This window comes from Cyclopterus lumpus, chromosome 14 (genome assembly GCF_009769545.1).
Source record: "Cyclopterus lumpus isolate fCycLum1 chromosome 14, fCycLum1.pri, whole genome shotgun sequence".
Lineage (NCBI taxonomy): Eukaryota > Metazoa > Chordata > Actinopteri > Perciformes > Cyclopteridae > Cyclopterus > Cyclopterus lumpus.
This window is the reverse complement of record NC_046979.1, coordinates 6086177-6106622: the sequence shown is the minus strand read 5'-3', so window position 1 is coordinate 6106622 and position 20446 is coordinate 6086177. Positions and strand designations below refer to the sequence as shown.

At 41.6% G+C, this 20446-nt stretch overlaps 1 protein-coding gene across 1 annotated transcript in view; it reads left to right on the top strand.

Annotated features, from left to right (window-relative positions):
- sgcd (sarcoglycan, delta (dystrophin-associated glycoprotein)) overlaps positions 1–11301 on the top strand; it is a 106292-nt gene extending 94991 nt beyond the window's left edge. Inside the window, exons 7-8 of the mRNA XM_034550421.1 lie at positions 6925–7048; positions 10709–11301. Of these exons, the coding sequence (XP_034406312.1) occupies positions 6925–7048; positions 10709–10894 (310 nt within the window). The 3' untranslated portion in view covers positions 10895–11301. The remainder of the gene's footprint in view (positions 1–6924; positions 7049–10708) is intronic.
- The last annotated feature ends 9145 nt before the right edge of the window (positions 11302–20446 follow it).

Here is a 20446-nt window from a genome sequence, read left to right as displayed (position 1 = left end):
ATACAGAGTAAACTAAAATAAAGTATATTCTCAAGTTAAAGGTATTATCACTTTATATGTATATTGATTCAAGTAAAAGTATTAATAAAATAAGAAGTGAGTAACTTCCTTAGATTAAATTGTAACAGGTGATAACAAATGAGGAGTGCAATGTGAATCAAGCACCGTTTAATCTCTTTGAACAAGACAATGTGGGAAAAGAAACGTGTCACTTACTGAATCCTCAAGGCGAGGCTTGGAATACACTTGGAAGTACAATTTTTTTTTTTAATAATTCATTGAAGGAATCTTCGCATTATATTTCCCTCAAAGAATATATATATATATATGCTAAATAATGTTGATTATAATGTTGAACAGATACACTAGAGCAGTCATCGAGCTTTGCCCTGACACCCGGCTCATAACAGAAACGAGACCTAAATGTCTTTTGCAATATTGTAACATTATTCAGATCTGACATTTTTTTTAAAAGAGGCGGAGAGGCAAAAGTCTCTGTGAGGTGAAAATAATAAATTCGAGAAAGGGAGAAAAAAAAAGGCAATGACTAAAGTACAAAGTGTTAAGATTAAAGAATGAGAGGAAGAGTGTGTGTGTGTGGAGGGGGGGAGGGCAAGAATGAAAGAGCTTGAAAGGACGAAGTACAGAAGACGGGCAAAACAGGAAAAAAGCCAAAATAGAATAGAGGACTCGTTTTTTTTTTTTGTCAGATACAAAATGAAACGAGGAGTGCGAGACCAAAAGAAGAACGACACGACAGAGATGGAGACGTAACACAAAGGGAAGGTTTGAGCTTCACTCGACGGAGGAGAAAACGCCACGGCGAGCTTGACAGGAATTAGGGGTTGCACAGAGGACTTTGATGACAAATATCTAATAAGTATTTCAGCGGCGTGTGCAGCGAGATGAACCGCGATTCATCAATCACCGCTGGGTCCCTTTCAAAAATCGTCATTTCAAATAATAAAGACAGTGGAGGGGAAGAAAAAAGCTCGTCGGCACATGGCTACAATCTAATCTTACTCTAATCTCTCCTCACCCCTTTGGCAGGTAGCAATCGAGGATTCAAGCCCCATTTTGGGATATTGCGTTAACCCCCAACACACACACACACACACACATTTACAGAAACCGTCATATCCATCTGGGGGGGTAAATGCCTTGTCAACAGGATGTGTGTCCTTGCGTCTGACAAACACGTTAGGGAGAGTGAAATTGCAGCGTCCGTGAATTTGATAGTTCACCTTGGTTTATGTCCCGTCCAATTCACGGCACAGATAACAGGAATACAAATGAAAAGTAGGACAAAAGAATGTGGGACGGTAGGAGAACCCAAAAAAAGAGTGCCGGAAAAAAAAATGGTGAGGTTTTTTTTTTTGTTGGGCGTTTTTTTTTCTTTTTAAGGGGAAATGAGATGTGGCTCAGAAGCTGAGAAACGCAAAGTTTTCACATCATGGGAACGTTGATCAACTCACCTGAAGTCAATCTGGGGATGTTTGTCCCTTGGCTCTTCCTGTTTGGACACTTTTTAGTGCCCTGCAATCTTCGCTCGGCGATATTATTGTGCTGAGGTTGAAATTGCGCGGACGGATGAAAAAAAAAAAACGCACAGGACGGAGGCTAAATTCAATATTATCATACGTACATACAATACAGTTCTCATCTAGTTATATTAGTAAGTCAATCAGTAATTAAACTGGGCAAAAAATAAAGTGAACTGACTAAGGACAGTGTAATCATGAGGGAGGACGCCATCGCCCTGCGATTCCCTTAACCTCTCTCTCCTTTCCTCTTCCTCTCCTTGTCTTCCTCGCCTCTCCATCTCAGCTCTTGTTTCAACTCCAATCCGCCCTGCTCTCTCTCTCTCTCTCTCTCTCTCTCCCCCCCCCCCCCTGTCACGTTCCCTCCTCATCCTCACCCTGCCCTCACTTACCCCCACCCTCCTCCTCTTCTTTGCCTCAATTACCTTGATCTCACCCCTCCCTTTTCCGATCCTGATCTCCTCCCCCTTTCTTCTCCTCTCATCGCTCTGCCCCTTTCGTCTCCTCCTTTCATTCTCCTCACGCGCTGACCGGGGTTTTATTGTGCTCACTTTGCTTCTCCCGCGTTAATCTCCGACTCTAAACGTCTCTCACAAGTCTCTCTGTTTGACCTTGTTGTTTGGTTTCATCATATAGCATTAAACTCCGCGGAGCCGTTATAAACTGAAGAAAAAAACCCACAAGAGTACTGTGACACTAAACAATCGGAACTCATCCCCGAAAAATAACAATTCCCATTAGAAATAATGGGCAGCGTGTTGTGTATAAAAGAGATCCCGACTGCCGGTAGCCTTCACCATTCGCACCGCAGCACACTGGCGGTGGAATAGGTAGCAAATTAGGATCCCACATCCGGTGCCCTTTCTTTTCCTCTCCTTATTCTGCCCCTTTTCCTTTCTGTCCTCTCTCGTGTCACAGTCGCACCTTTCTTTCTTCCCTCCCCTCCACCCTCGACATCTTCCACCCCTTCGGCTCACACTGATCTCAGTAATTGAGCGGATGGCGTGTCCCCCCCACCCCCCACCACCAGCCCGAGTGTCCGGCTGTTCGCAAGCAGCCCTGAGAAGGCAATCAGCCGCGCTCGCTTTCGGCCCCAGATTGCCATTTAACCTGTGATTTGCCGCGTGGCACAGCCCCATTTTCAACTCACCGTTGCTTATGTATTTATAATGCCAAACTGCTCTGACCGCCGCTGCGCCACGCCCGGCGCGAGAAAACAGTTGCGGATCATTTGAGGAAGGCGCCACGGACAAAGGAGTTCGTGGAGAGAGGAGGGCGTGCCAAAGCCGCCCGCATGTTTCTCAGACTGTGCCAGTTTAACACTTTCCGTCGTCAAAAGCCTCCAATCAGCTCTGTTGTTATACAGTATAATGGCGTGCGATACGATATTAACCTTCGATCCCGGTTGCAGATGTGAAATGCTGCCCAGAAAATACAGAGAAAAGCTTAGAGGCGGATGTAAAAAAAAAAAAAAAGTGAAATCAAAAACAAGAAGGACAGCAAGGTGAAGTTGTATCGATCGAGTTCGTGGCAACCATGAGAGTAGAAAACAAGGAAAATAAGATTTTTCTTTCAAACAGAAAGCAAAGACAAAACGGTAAGAAGCAGAATAAGGAGTACACGGTAAGTGGAAGGGAGTCTTGACATCGGCTCGTTAATAATGCGTGGCATTGTTGAAGTCGTTTGGTACACATATAGCTTCAAGTTTTCATAGTCAAATGAAGCTTTTTTGCTTCTTCTTTTTTCGACGAAATATAAAAAACTGAGGGAGGCCTTCAAATCCACACCGAATACCACTTTTCAATTTAGTAAAAAAAAAAAACGTCCTCTCTTCCTCCTCTTACACTATTTCTTTGTAGGGTTGACGATCGAGGAACCTCAAACTAGTCACAGAAATTGGTTATTTTACGGATCCCTCTCTTTCTCGAGTACATTCAAGGACCTCCTGTGAGACTTTCATGGCCTCGAACTGCCACTAGGAAAATATTGTCGGACGTTTGAAGACGCCCACCGCCAAACTCGTTTTTTTTTCCACTCGCTCCATCGTTGAGCTTTTCCGAAACCTTTGATAATTCTCACCGCGACCTCCGTGGGAAGATTCTATTTTGTGCTCCCTTGTCTTAGCAAAGCGTAGGATTAAAGTCTGAACCATGTGCACTTAGTGTCCAGATGCAACAGTTTGAAATGGCGCTGGCTCTAATTAGTTTTTATTCGCCCTCCGGCAGGCATCGGTTAACGAGAATGCTAATAGGTTGTGTCAGCAATGTTGACGCGGGCACAGACGGAGAAACTAAAATAAAACAAGCTGGTCGAGTGAGTGATTGGCCCGACGCGTTTCGGAGGAGAGGCGACAGGAAACTGCTAATTAATCCGATCTAATCGAGCGCTCGTTTTTTTCGAAATCCGTCCCATCGTGACAAGTGAACACAACGGGAAGTCAAACAAGGATGATGAGGCGTTAGATGATGTGCATTCGATTAATTGCTGTGTTTCACACACTGTAATTAATGGGTGTTCAGGCTCGACCTTCTGTCGGTGCAGAGAGCAAAGGGTAATGCAAGGGAGATTTATGCTTTGATTTGGAGACTTGCTCACCCGACTAATCGGTGGATGTTTTGTCACATCCGTCAGCTTTTGGCGGCCATTTTTTCTTCTTTTTTTTTTACTCCTGTGTACTTGTGTGAGCCTCAGAGTGGATATTTCTGAATATTGTTCCTGAAATACTTCAATAAACTCACCCTTCGGAAGGGAATATACAGCTAATAGTTGATAACTACTGTACAGGATGTGTGTTACTTCCGCACATCGTACATTACGGTGGACATTTGTGTTGCTGTTTGCCGTCTAAAACCGTCTCAAATCCACCTCAAATCCCCCTTTAGTGGGCAGGTTGTTTTCTCAGGGCTTCAGGTGCACTGCCTCTCTTAAAAACTGCTCGCACTCCACTTCAACTCCCCATCAAAAAGTGTTTACGTCGACAAGTTGTACATTTAAGGCGCTGCTCAAACGTGAAATAAACAGACAATTTTCATGTTTCAATTTTGCATCAAAATGTACTTTTAAAGTGAATACTGGGGGAAAATATAAATGGGAAAAGGAGTCAATATATATATATTTTTTTGGAGATGTAAAAATGTTCTCTATGTAATGCTGTAACATAACAAGTTACTTTTAACTAACTCTGAAACCCCATAGGACAAAAAGACAATAAAGCTTTTGGCTTGATAATTGTGAGAAAAAGCTCCTCTCTTTTTCTTTACCTTGTCTTATACCACACCGTGCACCAGTCAGTGCTCCATCCAAAGTGCTTCGTAGTACCTTTGGCATGAAAAATGTTCATCCTCCACCCTGACATTTTTCCTGCCTGATAACCTGGCTTTGAACTCCAACCTAGAGGTTCTTTGACATATTGTGCTATTTTACTTTCCTGAAACTAAAGTAAAGTTTCAACATTTACTCTTGGAACATGCAACCAGCTACTTTACAGTTGCTTCTCTCTCCTCTCCTCATCCTCTGAGGAATTTAGGTCACTGCTTAGGCGACTTTGTTCACCTGCCAGGAGCATATTGAGAGAATGACACCAGCCGACTAGAAGGGATTACATAAGAAATAAGATAGTTGGGTTCCTCCGCTGTTCTTTCTCTTATGTTTTTGTTTCTGACTCTGTTACTTACGCTGATGCAATTTGTTAGACTCCGTTTGACTTTGTGTTCCCATTTTTCCTATTCTGTGACACAATGTTGCCATATGCAAGTTAAGAGATAGTATTGTTAGATTGATTTTCTTCGCATTAATCATCTTGTGCAATACAAGTGATGTTTCATAGCGATACACAAAGTCAAGTATTGAAATAAAGATGTTCTTCTTGAATATGTGTCACATTTTACAGGACTGCAGCAACTATTGTGCGGCTTATGTTTCTCAAGAGCAACAACATAGTATTTTTGAGATACCACTGATACACCTGAATCGGGAGAGACTATCGTTATGGAGATTTCACACCACCGAGTTAGAGCCCGCAGGGAGTTTTCACTTTGTCGTCAATTTGTGTAAAAATTGTAAAAAAACATTCGAAATCACGCAGCTGAATCATAACGTCAAACCTTCTCTGGAGTGAATTGAATGATGAAATAACGTTCAAAATGTGTAAAGCCAGGTTATCTGGCAGGAAAAATGTCAGGGTGGAGGATGAACATTTTTCATGCCAAAGGTACTACGAAGCACTTCGGATGGAGCACTGACTGGTGCACGGTGTGGTATAAGACAAGGTAAAGAAAAAGAGAGGAGCTTTTTCTCACAATTATCAAGCCAAAAGCTTTATTGTCTTTTTGTCCTATGGGGTTTCAGAGTTAGTTAAAAGTAACTTGTTATGTTACAGCATTCCATAGAGAAGCGTACCAATGTTGGCCTGATTCTCTGCTGCTTACATCTATATTTAATATTTGACACGATGTAATTAACATTCATGATATTGATGAAACTTCATTTGACTAAACCTTGGTGGTGTTAGCACAACATGCACATTAACTTATTTACCAGTAGCTGCAGTCACGTTCCTCCAGGGGCCATTAAGTGTTGATAGTCGTCCCCCCACACCTCCCCCCAACTGGATTCTTCTCCAAAGCTACAGCAGCGTGGGTTTCGTTGTATTTCTGCCATCCAACATAATATCGACTCGATGACTCTAGAGACCTATGATATTGTTACATAGACTCTTGTGTCTTCATGTTGACAACCAATTAACAGAATACTACAAATGAACACGCGCCACATAGAAATGCTCACTGAGACCCAGAACACTGGAGAAGATGATTGACTCATTGACACATTATGTGCATATAACAGAACCTTCAAAAGCTGCTCCTCGCTCACAAACCCCCGGCTAAATAATACAGAGTGTGCGTGATACATAAATGAAAACCTTCCCTATTGAGAAAACATCACGTATTTTTCCACAACTGCCGTGGTGACAGGAAGACAGGAAGTCTACAGAGACCTCCGCTCGCAGGTCTGAATCCACTGAAGCGTGTTGACACCTCTGCTGCCTCTCGTAAAGATCGGCTCGTGGCTCTGAGTGGTTTTTTGTCAAGATGTGAAGCGGAGTGGGCTGCTTTTTAATCCACAATTTCTAATCGTATAGAAATGTCTAAGCCGGCACAGCTTGCAGGTGGGCCACAGTGTCGGATCCACTCAATTTCCATTTCATTCATGGCGGTGGTCCTTGAAGGGTATTCTTGCATGTGTTTCTTCGTGAGGACCTATTTAAGTTTTAAACATTGAGACCGGGGCCATTTTTGCTTTTTTAAGACTTCGCTGTCCTACTCAAACGTGAGGTGAAAACTATTATCGATAACGGCGCTGTTCTTCCCCCCCTTCTTCCCAGGCTGGAGTCTCCCACTCGCTCCCTAGTGATGGAGGCTCCTAAAGGCATCCAGATCCTGGCTGAGGCAGGAGACATCCAGGCTATCTGCAGGAACGAGCTGCGACTGGAGTCCAAAGACGGAGAGGTGAGTCAATCGGTACTGAATTAAAGAGTACGCAAACCCCCAAACCACTTTGTTTAGCTGAAAGATAATGTATATGAACAACATTTGTATTTGTGAAACTCAAATTATCTCTATTTATTTACCTCGTGCCATCTTATCACGAATCATCCTTTAAAAGGAATGTGACACTAGTCTGTCACTAAAGCTCCGCACTAACAGGAAAGACATGTCCGAGTTGTAAAATAGTCATATATATACATACATAAATAAATAACCTTTCATCAAGTTGTTTATTTGATGACAAAGCTGGAAATGTGCACTTGAATGCAGTCTTCTCACTTGGAACGTACTTTTGGTCAAACCTCCCACTCTGTACTGACAAGTTGAGAAATTAACTTCATAACTTCTCTTGTCCTCCGGCCATGGGGAACGATCTCGATTTCTCCTGTCCAAACTTATTTTTTGCGAACAGCGATCCAAACAATAGCTCCCTCAGCCAACATGGACCAGCATTAAGCTTGTTGGCTGGTGGCAGTTTCACGCTGGCCGTCCACCAGAATATGTTGGAGCCTCTCAGAAAAGCAGGAAAATAGAGAACAGAAATGTATTTTCTCTGGTCCATCCTCCCTTCAATCACCAATTCCGTTTTCATTGGTTCTTTCACATGCTGCCTTTCTCTTTTCCATCAATCTTGTACTCTTTTCCAGCTTCCTGTCATGCCCTATCCCCTTTTGTCTTTCCTTTGTCCCATTTTCTGTCTTCAACTTTGCTTATTTCCCATCCTTGTTTTCCCCCTTTTTAGCTGATCCACTCCTCATCCTCATGCTGCTTCTTTCATCCTTTTCTCCCTGCTCCTGAATTCCTCCAACCGTCCCCTGATTCGTTACACACATCAGTCCTCACATTCATCACAGCCGGCTGTGCTGATAAAAAGATTTCCCACCTTAGGTTGCACAAGTCATGTCATGTCAGATCTGTTCAAATCAGCGAAGGAGGATTAGGGAGAAGAAAGTGTTTAAACGTTTCCCACAAAAAACATTTCCATACGTTGGGACGAGCTCTGATACGAGATGGACGAGGAGAGAGAAACCGTTTCTGCAAGGTGCCCTTGGATTCAGTTTGCGGCGATTAAAAGTAACCACAGTAACCACGCCCCCACACCTCATCTCCCTTGCAGTGTTCACGGGTGTGTGGTCGAAAGTGAGGCTGTTGAACTCGTGATGGTCAATTCATATAATTATAATCGCGTTCTCACACTTCATTAGTGTTGCACATATCCATTTGTCACACCTCTGTCTCACACACACACACAGCCTTTCTCTTGCCCCTCAGGACCCCATCGGCGACACCACGGCAATTACAGAGGCTTTGTCATTAGACACAACCCAAACCACACAGGCAGACTCTGGTTTGTTGCATTGAAAAAAAACTTGTTTTAAGTCAATGAAACATGATGTTAATTTTTTTTGCGTGATGGTCCCATTTAGAGTAAAATAGATAAAGATAAAGCAGGGTTTGCTTCATGACATGCCTACTTTGTGATTGACAGGTTGCTGCCACGTCGTAGTGTGGTCTGGGAAATCAAAAAGGGTTCAAAACGGTAGTCCACAAACCAATGGGTGACGTCATGGTGACTGCGTTGGCTGTACAGTCTATGCATTAGCCACGTTTGTAGTCGTCCGTCTCATTCGAGTCCGACGGAACGGGTACCTTCCCGTTTTTTCATCAACGCAGCTCTCAACAGGCGGCATGAGGGCTAATCTGCACTTGCGTTTGAGAAGAACTCACTTTGTGATTATGTATTGGACTCCGGGGACCGCGAGACACAGTGATAGAGGACTGCAGCTGCTTTTACTTACATGGAAATTGTGTAGGTATCGAGTGAGCTTCTATTATTCATTTACCTCAAGGTTGTGCGCAGAGTACAATGCAGAGGCAAAGTGCAGCATGGTTCTCCCAGTGCCTCACACTGTCTGCCCCTCGTGGTGAGAGATGTGTTCAACAGCAGCTGTCTGAGGTAGTCAGCTGAGACTCTGCTTTAAAAGTGTTCCAGGTCATTTGATGGCGATGCTTCCCAGAGGCACCTGGTAATGGCTCCTTTACCTTTTTTTATGGCTGGAGAGCTCCTCCTCTTCTTTGCCATTGAGACACCAGTTCTGTACGAGCCCCAGGAGGCCCGTAGGAAGGGAGGAGAGGGCAGATAGATGAGATGTATGCAGCAGTGGTTCGTGTCTGTGCAGAGGGAGAAGGGCAGTTTGTTCCAATCAATGTGGGGTTGAAGGGGAGTGAAATGAGCGGATGAGTAGCTGTGTGCGAGTACGTGTGTTTGTGGCGGCGTGGCAGAATGAATTGTTCTGGTATTATGCTCTCTTTTTATTCCTCGGAGACAAGAGGGATGACCCTGGAGTCGGCAGACAGTTATGTTATGCTCAGTTTTCAGGGTGCACCCCTGTCTTTGTCAACAACATATTTGTGTGAGTATCCTCACACAAATCAAAATGCATTTAGACTTTTCCAGGCTTTGAGACTTACTTTTACCCTTTACCTCCATCTCGTCTCTTGCTTCAGGAATTCAAACTGATGATTTGTATTGGTGACAACCCCGCGTCCCTATCCTCTAGGCTACCATCGCCTCGATCCATGAGCTATTGGTCCATAGAGGTGTAGAGGTGATGCCACGCAGATGCATTCTGGGTGACTCGAGAGTTCACACTGTGTGCTTCAAATTCAACGCACAACTTTCATCATTCACTGCACTCACTCAGCTATTCTGTCACTGTGCAATGAATGTCTAAAAGAGTTGGAATACGCTGTAAATATGGATTGATAAATCTCTAATACACGCACTTTGATGTCAGAGAAGTTTGATGGATTCAGCTATCGAGTTCAATATCAAGACCACTTAATATTCTGTGCAAACAACAATTTTGAGATCGTTAAGAGCGCCAGACACGATTTGGGCAAGTCCAATCCTGTGAGGTAGAACTTCTGAAAAGAAAAACAAAAGCTAAGCTCTCGAGTGCGGGTGATGAGATTTGCTTTGACAGCAATTAGAATGACGAGACTTGAGGAGACACATTATTCAGCGGAAGTGATCCAAGGTAAAGATGAAATGGAAAAAGATAGGTTGTTAGCCTATAAAGAAAATGAAATGATTGACTATTCTAGTCTGAATGTATCCTGACTGTAAGAAGGTCAAAACATACTGTACATTATGTCGGGTTGTGATATGAACAGGTAAATGCAGGATACGCAGATGCAGACATGTATTGAGAAGAGATGATTTTAGGGAGTTTAAAAGATGTGTTAAGATGTAGCTGGTTTTCACATCCTGAACATCGACAGAACAGCCCTGTCCGGCTCCAAACTCCTTAATTCACCATCAGTCAACAAGAAACTGATAAATATGGCGTCGGCAAAGCCACCAGGACTGAAATCTTGATGATTGTCACTTTAAGACAAGATAACAAAAGAAACACACAATACATTTTCAAATATTGGGACCCTCTGAAAATATGCATCTATAGCCTTTCACATGCTTTTTCATTTCTCATTGACTTTGAATGCCATTCAATACCAATAACATCTCTCCCTCCTCTTCCTATTTGTCCCACTGGAGATCTGCTTATTGTGTTCCGCCCCTGTTTCCAATTTGACCAGTTTGCTCTCCCTCTACACCAGATCTCTTTGGATGCTCGGAGGATTCGCCTAATGCGGCTGCCTGAAGGGAAGGCCTCCACCAGCTCCTCGTCCTCTGGGAACAGGCAGACTGTCTACGAGGTTTGCGTTTGTCCCAACGGAAGGCTCTTCCTGTCCCACGCCGGCACTGGATCCACCTGCCAGATCAGCAACAATGTCTGCCTCTAGGACTGATACGTACGAATATAAGTAAATACACCGATATCCTGAAAGAAAAACAGGCAAAAACAGACCGATATACACATATTGCCGGCCTCCAGGATCGATTAACAGCAAACACTCCATACAAAGACTGCCTGAGGGAAATATCAACAATCTGTACCTTTACAGACACACAAATGTACACATTGCAATTACACACTCAGACTGATGTTTAGGCTAAACCGATATGTTTAACAGGCCAATACTGAAAAATTGGGATTGAAGCTGCTGACAGCTGGTCTTTTGTGCCAATATTTCAATGCTAAAAGATATTTTCTCCCTTAATTTTCTACGTTTCAGAGTGGAAAACCTTTGAAATCAGCATTTAGAGCATCACGGGACACTAAAACTCTTCACTGTGTGTCATACACATCTCCCTAAGCTCTTTATACATACGGCACTGCAGGAGTTATTGGGCTGAAAAAAAACATGAATAAAAGAAAAAATGTCATTGCAGGTTTTCACAACTTTTTTATACAACTGAGGTCATATTTGGAATATACATACGACACTGACCGGCTGTTTAATAAAAGGACAATAATGGTAATATATCGGTGTGAACCTAACAGTCATACATGGCACCGTTCTTTATTTATAGCGTACACAAATACGGCAGATGCACACACTAGCTTACAGACATGCATTCACACAGTATACATGTGGTGTACGTTGTGCACACACACACACACTGATACTCTTTGCTCGGAGGAGCCTCCTGGTAGAAACTGAGAGGAAAGTCTCCAGAGAAGAGACACTGATCTGTTCCCTTTCTCCCTCAAGCGCATTTCAGTATGAGAATCACTAGGGTGATCACCCATGGCTACAGCCCCCCCCCCCCCCCCCCCCTCATTCTTCTTGCCCTTTTTACTCGTTTACCTCTTTTTTGTTATGATGGTTTATCCTTTTCCTCTTGTTCAGAAGGCATTTTAAATTGCCGTAGGTATTCTATGAGCACGTAATCACAACTATTCAGGATATAAGATGGTGTAATGAACATGAAGACTTGTCATGGATGTATTATAAGAACTAGGTACCAAAATTCACCCATTCATTTGCTCAGCCGGCACACACAAGCAAAAAAGGTTTCCCGTTCACCGGCTTGCTCGGCCATTAGCTTTTACTTTGGGATGTCGTCACTGATGTTTAAATCACTTTCCTAGGCTCTTTGAAAGTTTTACCAATATAACACCTTCGTGGATTGAAATTGTACAGTGGCCTCTGGGGTGACTCCGCTTCCAGCTCTTTTAATACATCCACTGGACTTGGATATTTTTCGAAAGGTAGACCTTTTATGAACTGCCATTTCAGTCTGAACGCATACCGGATCCAGAAGTGTATGTGCTGTATCTGTGTAAAAGCATTACGTTCTGTGAGTGTGCCAATGTGACGATACATTTAACCACCTTTCGGATTTTGTGAAAAAAGAAAACATTGGGGAATTTCCAATTTAACTTATGAATTATTTGGTCAAAGTTGATTCCGGTCTTCCTTCGTTGAGGTCTAAATCAACATTGCAGTGAAATAGTTTATCAGTAAAAAAATATTCCATTTGGTCTTTGTTACAATCTGTTCAAAGTGTATCATGACAAACTGTGACTCCTCACGTCATATCACACTCACCCAACTGGGATAAACCACAAACAGTTAATTCATGGGCATTATTAGTTTAGTCAGTGTTAATAATATCTATTTTGCTAACTTGTATTTTGACATTTCAACATGTTGTGGCAGAGAGTTGTCGCTAAGTTCTTACACTTCTTGTGATATGATGTGAACACGGCACAAGTTCTGCCACACGAGCCACTCAACAACCACGGTTAAATGTTTTATTTTTTTTATTTGATGTAATCTTTTGATTTTAATCTGAATAGAAAGCCGTTTTGATTTCACATGATGACTGTCAAGAGTTCTGTTTTTTTGCACACAAAATATGTCCTAAATGTTCAATGGAAGCTGCTTTAACCTCGGCGGTGGTCACTCTACTTGTTTCTTGCACGAGGACGTTTTTACAAAAAGGACAAACAAACTAATGCGAGCCACTCTGTTGAAAGAGGGGAACTGTGCCTGTGCCTTATGTCCATGCACTTGTGGCAAGAAGAAGCACATCACACAGACTTTCTTTGGCATCAACGAGTACATAATCTCTGATCTCGGTTCCCAATCACCAATCTCTCCCTTTGTGTGAACGCAAAGACCTTCAGCCACATCTGACCTGCAGCGGCCCCTGCTGCCAGCACCTGACTCTGCAAAAGGATGAGTTCTTTTTCATGTTCTATTTACCCCTTTAGCTTCCCCAGTTTTGGATGACTAACTTCTTATTTAGCTTTTTATCATCTTATATTCTGTGTGAAGACATGTATGTATTTCTGTTAATGATTGAAGTGACAAAGGTATGATCCTGTGGAGGTTAACAGACAGATGACAGCACTGTTTTCTGATTTCCACCGCTTATCGCAGACTACTTGGCCGAAAAACATCTGCTTTCTCCAACATGTTAAGATCTTTATGTCTTTGCACACTGAACAGGTTCAGATGATAAAAGCATGTATGAACTCTTCCTGTGTTTTAGGTGGAGACCACTTTGTCAAAACCACTTCAATCTTGTTTCGTATTTATATGCAATGCCATAGCACTGACTCCTAGCTCTATTCAAACCCCATTATAAGTATCATTAATAGTACAACAATAGTATAGTTGCCATAGCCAGATGATCTAGCAATCAACAAATATTAAAAAAAACATTGGAAGTAGACGTAAAACAAAATGGCTGTCATTAGATATTTTGCAGAAGAATAGGAGTAGAACAGAAACGTAACTGTTTTGCTTGGTCATTTGACCATTGTAAAAGAAAATGGTAATGTATGCTAGTTGCTGTGGTGACAACAAACACGTAAGTACCTAAATTGGGCCGGGAGTAGAGCAAATGTGGCTCTCTGCGAATAGCTGGCTAGTTAGCTAGGTAGCTTGTACGTTTCCTGAGTGCTGGGAGTGAGGGGAGGGACTGTAGGACCCAGCAGCCCATTTGACATTTTTCTGTAACCACTGTAGCATTAAAGCATGTTGGAATTAGCAAACTAGCTAACGAGCCAGCTGTCTGCTAGTTAGCCAGCCAGCTAGCTTGCTAATCGTGCTTTTTCTGGAAACAGAAAATTAGCCAAACAAAGTTGTCAGTCTTCTGTCGATAGCTATGTGCTTTCTTACTCTGTGACGTGTGTGGATGAAGCATTAAGTTCAGTTTTCTCATTTAGTCTGGCTCTTTGTAACATTACTTAGTCATTAATTGCAAACGCGATTGCCATAAGTCGGTTAGTTTATATGGAGATTAGCCAGCTACAACGTTGTCGTGATGGCGACTGTACACATAAAATGGCTGCTGCTCTGACCATCTTGCATTGATTTGAATGGGAAGGTCTGTTTTACTCTTGTTTAATTTCTCTGAATTCACCCAGTAGGCCGCTGTTCATGTACCGTTTGAAACCAACATTTTACATTTCTGCAAGCGTGATAGGCTGATTTTGTCGTAACTATGAAATATATTTTTGGTTCAGAAACGAGGACATTGAACGTATCAGTGTTTTGCAGAAACGTACAATGCCAATTTTTTTTCTGCCGACTGGGTTGTTTTATAATACAATTATTTGTAGTGTGTGAAGACGTAAAGATCTTTGGCGACAACACCCTCGAGAAACTAGACCTTTTGACACAGTGCCTTGTGATAACTCCTGAACACAATCCTAGTGGTGCACTGCATTAATTCATATATTATGTTGTTTAAGGTGTCACGTTCGTTTTAAGAGTCAGGTGAATCCACCTTCTCGCCGTTTCTCAGCTTTTCTGTCGCTGCGTATTAAAGGACTTTCAGAAATATTTCACAACAAAATCGAACCTATCTGATGTATTTTTTTTTTTAAATACATGTACACAAGAGAAATACCAATTTTTGTACGGTTGTATTTGTAAATAATGTGTACATAACCGCTTTGGTTAAACAATAAGCGCCGACAAAAGACAAACTCTGCTCTTTTGCGAAAAAGAAAGCCTTTTTTGATAATGTACTTCACCATGTGTTTTATAGTAAAAGGCCAGAAAAAAAAAGGTTAAAGGATTTATTGAGTTAGCATGTACAGCAATGTATACAATGTTCACCCGTGGAGAACAAGCTGGTTTTGTTTTTAAGCCTTCTCCTTCCTGAACTTGTCTCTTCCGCTGAGCTCAGATGTTTCACAGACACAAACCTGCTCTCTTTTTTGTTTTGTTGTTGGGCCCAAGGTCTTTGCATTCTCTCAAAGTGTGTGTGTGTTTGCGTGTGTGCGTGTGTGTGTGTGTAAATCTGTGCTACTACAAGTGTGCTTTGGTTTTGTTCTTATGCTCCACAGAACGTGTTGAATGATTCTCAGAGAAGCAAACACAGAAACCCAAAAGTAGAAAGAAGCAGAGAAGCAAATGATGCACAGAGTTGCAACTATGGTAAAAATCAATCATCAGATTAATCCTCAGATCACAAACACTATTATCATTCAGACTTAAAAACATGTCTTAGGAGTGCACAATGCACACATTTTAGAGTTTAAGTAGCCTAACGGTGATCCTATGATGGCTCTGATCAAACATGACCCAGGGGATTATCTTGCCGATCAATAAATAATACCACCCAGATTCACGTTCTGTACTTGCTTCCTAACATCAATCCTGGAAATTTACATTTTTCTTCAGTCTGAAAACTGACGTTCGTGGAATAGTTTTCAAAGATGCCAAAATAAAAAGCCGTTGTTCAAATGGACTGCAGTGGTCATTGGATCCTCGCGGACATGAAAGAACAAATAAAAGAAGAAATTCTACCAACAGAACAAGAAACCTTCTTTGTGGCCTCTCTCTTTTTTTCTTTTTACTATATTTAAATTAAATTAGACAATACAAAACAATGATAATATTGTTAGCATCCAACAACTTTCATGAAGCTTTGACGATGTGTTTGTTGACACGTTGAACCACATATTGACTAGCTAGCTTCTTTTTAATAACTCTCTGGTTAGCTTGGCTGGCTACACCAGTATTGAGGTTGTTTTCTTTACATTGCTATACAGATAGTCGTTCACCAAGTTGACATTTCTGTAGTTTTTACGCATTTAAGTATTCAATATTACTTACTTATATTCCTACTTACTTAAAAGTCAGGGCATTTCAGAAACTGAAGTGTAAAGACAAGTGGGACAAGCCGATGGTTCAGCAGGCTGATTCTCGTGATTATTATGCTTCTCTTCTGTATTCTTTGTCTTTACCTGCTTTGAATACAGTAATGCTGACATACAGAACAAGATGTCATCCGGCATTGAAGTCAGTCATAAGAAAGTCAAAACACAATTTCTTTCAAACGCTGGTTTCAGACCACCTGAGAGAAATGTGACTTGATGCATCTAAGCCTTAACGAAACAGGAAGTCATCTGCTTCCCTCAGGCTGAGCAAGACCGGACTAAATTCCTTTTCATCTGCAGCGGAAACATTTCTGCTCCAACTTACAGTGTTCATGCTGAATAGAGGACAGCGGAGATGAGTTATGAAGACGCACGTTTTCAACTTCATCATATTTAATTGCGTTTCATCTCTAATCGGTTTACGACACAAGGCCGTAGCCATATTGTATGGACCCTGGTCATGTCCTGTCGACTTTGCCTCCTCGTGGGGAGAGTTTACAATTAGGTGTTCGTGCACGCAAATCAAATTAACATGTATAACGTAACAATTTACTAAAAAAAAAAAACAATACAATTTGAGACTTTATTTCGGTGTTCTGGACCTGATACCACAACAAAGCTTTCACAAAGCCACACAAGTATAATTTTTGGAATTCCATCCATCCATCCATTTTCAATACCAAAATCAAACTCGTCGCTGGAAAAATATCTTAATATTTATTGATTTCTCATTTTCAGCAGTTCGTAAGTGCATCAGTTTTCAAATGTTTCATTTTGGAGCTAAAAGAGAAGCCCAGAAAAATATGTAAAAAATGATGCACCATTATAGTTCATGCCACCTCTTTACATATACATAGGTCTCATGATGTCCCCTGATCATATCATTGATGATCCATACAGAATCTAGGATCTGGTTTTAATCCAGCCAAAATGTCATAAAATGTCTCTCCACTGCGTTTTATCTTCTGCCGTTTCCTGATTCACCAGGTTTCCAAATTTGGCTGATGCCTTCATCACCTTCGTGGAGCTATATATCGTTCTGATGGCACATGGATAATCACATGTGTGAAATTGGTTTCCAGAGAGTTCTGATGCCTTTTTCTTTGTCTCTTGAGCGTAAAAACAGCTGACGTGCGAATAAGAACCAAACACGCCCTGGAGCTTTTTATCTGGTGTTAATGAAGCTTTTTATTCCAGAGAAAATAGTCTAAACTGTCTCTTTGTGTCTTTTTCACAAAGGGAAAACTCAGACGGTTATTAAAGTCCAGGCCTTGATTCAAAGCCGCTATAGTCCCCAAGATGCCGACGGTTGTTATAGAACCCGTCCCGTTACTTTAAGTGGAATATTCAATCCCTTAAAACAGACAAATGGCTGCTTGAAGCTGCTGTCGAACAACTGTCCACATTCGCACAACATCAAATATGTTTCATCTGATAGTTTTCTTACCCGACCCTCATGCTGAGCCCTGGCAGAGTTCAGTCTGGGTCGTGCCTCCTTTCTTGTTGGCCGTGTTATCAGCCGACTGAACCGGTGCCACCCCAGATTAAGGCGCCCTCCTCGCTTTCTTCCGTGGTTGATCTTTCGTTTCAGAGCAGGCTTCAAGCGGGGTTGGCTCATTAGCCAATCTTCGATGAGCGGCGGATAACCCTCCATCTTCAGATTCACTGGAAAAAGCATTAAAGTTTGTGTCCAATTTGCAGATATTTTAGGAACCACTGATCTGCATCAGAGCAAGACTGGCAACAAGTCACATTGAAATGCTCTCTGCCTTCTATTTCTTTATCTAACAATAACTATCAAAGGATGAAAGTTAGCGGGATTAGCGGCTTCCCCATCAATCACACATTTGATATGCCAATTTAACCCTGCTATCGGGGTTTTGACCCCCTTTTTTCTCTTCTTCAATCAACGGCTCTTTTTCTTTGTCGTTTCAGCGACACTGACTGCTAACTGAGGACGTTTCAAAGTCGAGCGTCTTTTACAGAATGTCGAAGGTTTCACGTGATTTTCACATGCCCATTTGATTAGATTTTTCATATAAAGAGCCATTCTCTTAGAGATTACTTTACTCTTGGATTATTGGAATAAGAAGCCTATGCAAGTGAGTGATTGACTGGACTTCTCTCTGTCTCATGCATCAGCTGAATTTAATGTTACCTAAATGCCCGCATGAAGAGGAATGAAGTCTGTGGAATGCGTTGTAGCTTAACTTGAACTATGAATATGGAAAATGTTTGTCCCGTTGTTGGATCAGTGAGGCTGGTGTATTTGTCGAGCATGTCCCCACAGAGAAGTGACTTCACCTGGTTAAATATCAACATCTCCTGTGTTGTTTGAGTCTGGTTTTTAATATTTGTGTCTCACAGTATTACAACTCAGCTGTTTAACGTTGCCATGACAAACAGGAACAGCTTTTCCTCTTTTTTATATATATTTCTTCTACGTTTCAAACAATTTGGCTCGCACATTTTGAGTTCAGGTGTTACAAGAGGTTCTTTATTGCAGGAAAGCTGCCGCTGTCCTGGGATCTGATTCTACTCTAAGAGTCTCATTTGGTCAGCAAAATAATAATAATAAAGTGGTGTGACTTTCAGCTTGTCATCGGGTGGATGGAAACGCGCTTTTTTTTTTTTATTCATCAATTTTCTTTTGCCTGAGCTCGTTACCGAGATTCATTACAAGACGTTGAGTGCCATGTATTTGATTTCTGTTTCATGTTCCCTGAGTGTAAAACCGTTAAAGCATATATTTTGTGTTTGAGCTGTTTCTTGAACTGTCGGTGTGCCTCGTAGGTACTGGATTGATGGTGTTTATAAGTACTTCTAAACAAAGTGTTTTCACCTGCCAGAGGGTTTTCTTACTTAAAAAATTGGAAACCCGTGTGCATCCTGTACTCCACGGAGGCTAAAACAAATGCTAGCCAATATATTTGCAGTGTTGTTTGATAAAGTGTGGAAATGTTGTTGTTTTTTTGGGAGTGGGACTTCACAAAAAAACGTGCCATGTGACCCTTTTGAGAACCAATGGTATAATTTCAACGGAGAACAATGAGCAGATCAAGGACTCTAAAGGATCCATCTCTTCTGATGTCACACTGTCAAATACTGTAAATACAGCGAAGCAGTGGATGTTTTTTGTACTCTTCACAGTTCAAAAAGTGTTCCAAAAAAAAAAGTGTTGTGAATCTGAAGATTTGTGAGATCGAGAATTTTATTTGTCATTTCGTAATTTTCCTTTTCTTCGTGTGCACTGTGATGAACGCAAAGGGGATCCTCACACATTCTATGCAAACAAAGTGATATAGAACACATTGTGGTAATGCAATGAATTATGTCAGTAAATGCACATTTATTATACTTTCTGTATACAGTTTGTATTTATGAGTTGCAATCTAAACTGTATCAATAAACCTATTTTAAAATGAGTACTTTCACCTGACACAGTGACAAAAAGTGTTTCACCGGAACCCCTCAAACACACAGTCTGCAAACCTAATCTTACTTTTCACTGTATCCAGAGATAAATATCTTAACACACAGGCACATAACTCCATTGTGAAAGTACAGGGATTAAAACCAGTAATGCCTAATTCACACCTCTGCAGAAAAGGTTGCGGAACTTCCAGAGATACACGTGAGGCACCAGAGACCGCGCTGAAGTTTTGATTGGACATCAGAGCCGGGAGGAGGGATTTAAGTCACGACAACCGCCACCTGAATTCTCTTTCAGGCACATGGAGTTGTGTTGGGCCAAATTTATATGCAACCAATCCACAACGTTATTATGTATTCCTGGCGTGCACAGAACGCAATACATAAATCAGGCATTAGTTCCTAATAAAGCCGGATGAAAATAATTCAGTCCGGGCAATTAAACTGAAAGTAATGTGGTTAATAAAAAATAAAGAAAATGTTTAAAGTGCTTCCCAGCGAGATTAGGATAAATGATGCATAGACAAGGAAGAATGTAAATAGTTTGATAGGAAATAAACAGTTCTAAAGTGGTGGTAAACTAATAAAATAAAAACAAATTAAAAAGTAACTGATTGTGTCTTTAGTTTCAGCTATTTCGTTTGTTTGTTTATTGGACGTGTCAATCAGTGCCACCTTGGTCGTAGGTCAGGAAGCGGGTCAGAAAAAGGGTACGAGGAAGGAATAAAACATGGGAGAGACGTCATTAGGAAGAGAGAAATAAACGTCAGGAAGAGACTCGGAGTGAAGGCCAAAAAGAGTGAGGTAAATGGGAGAACAGTATTAGCAGAAGGTCAAGACCCCAACACACACTTCTCTCTAATGAATCTGGGTTGATTAGCCTGAGCTAGTGGGA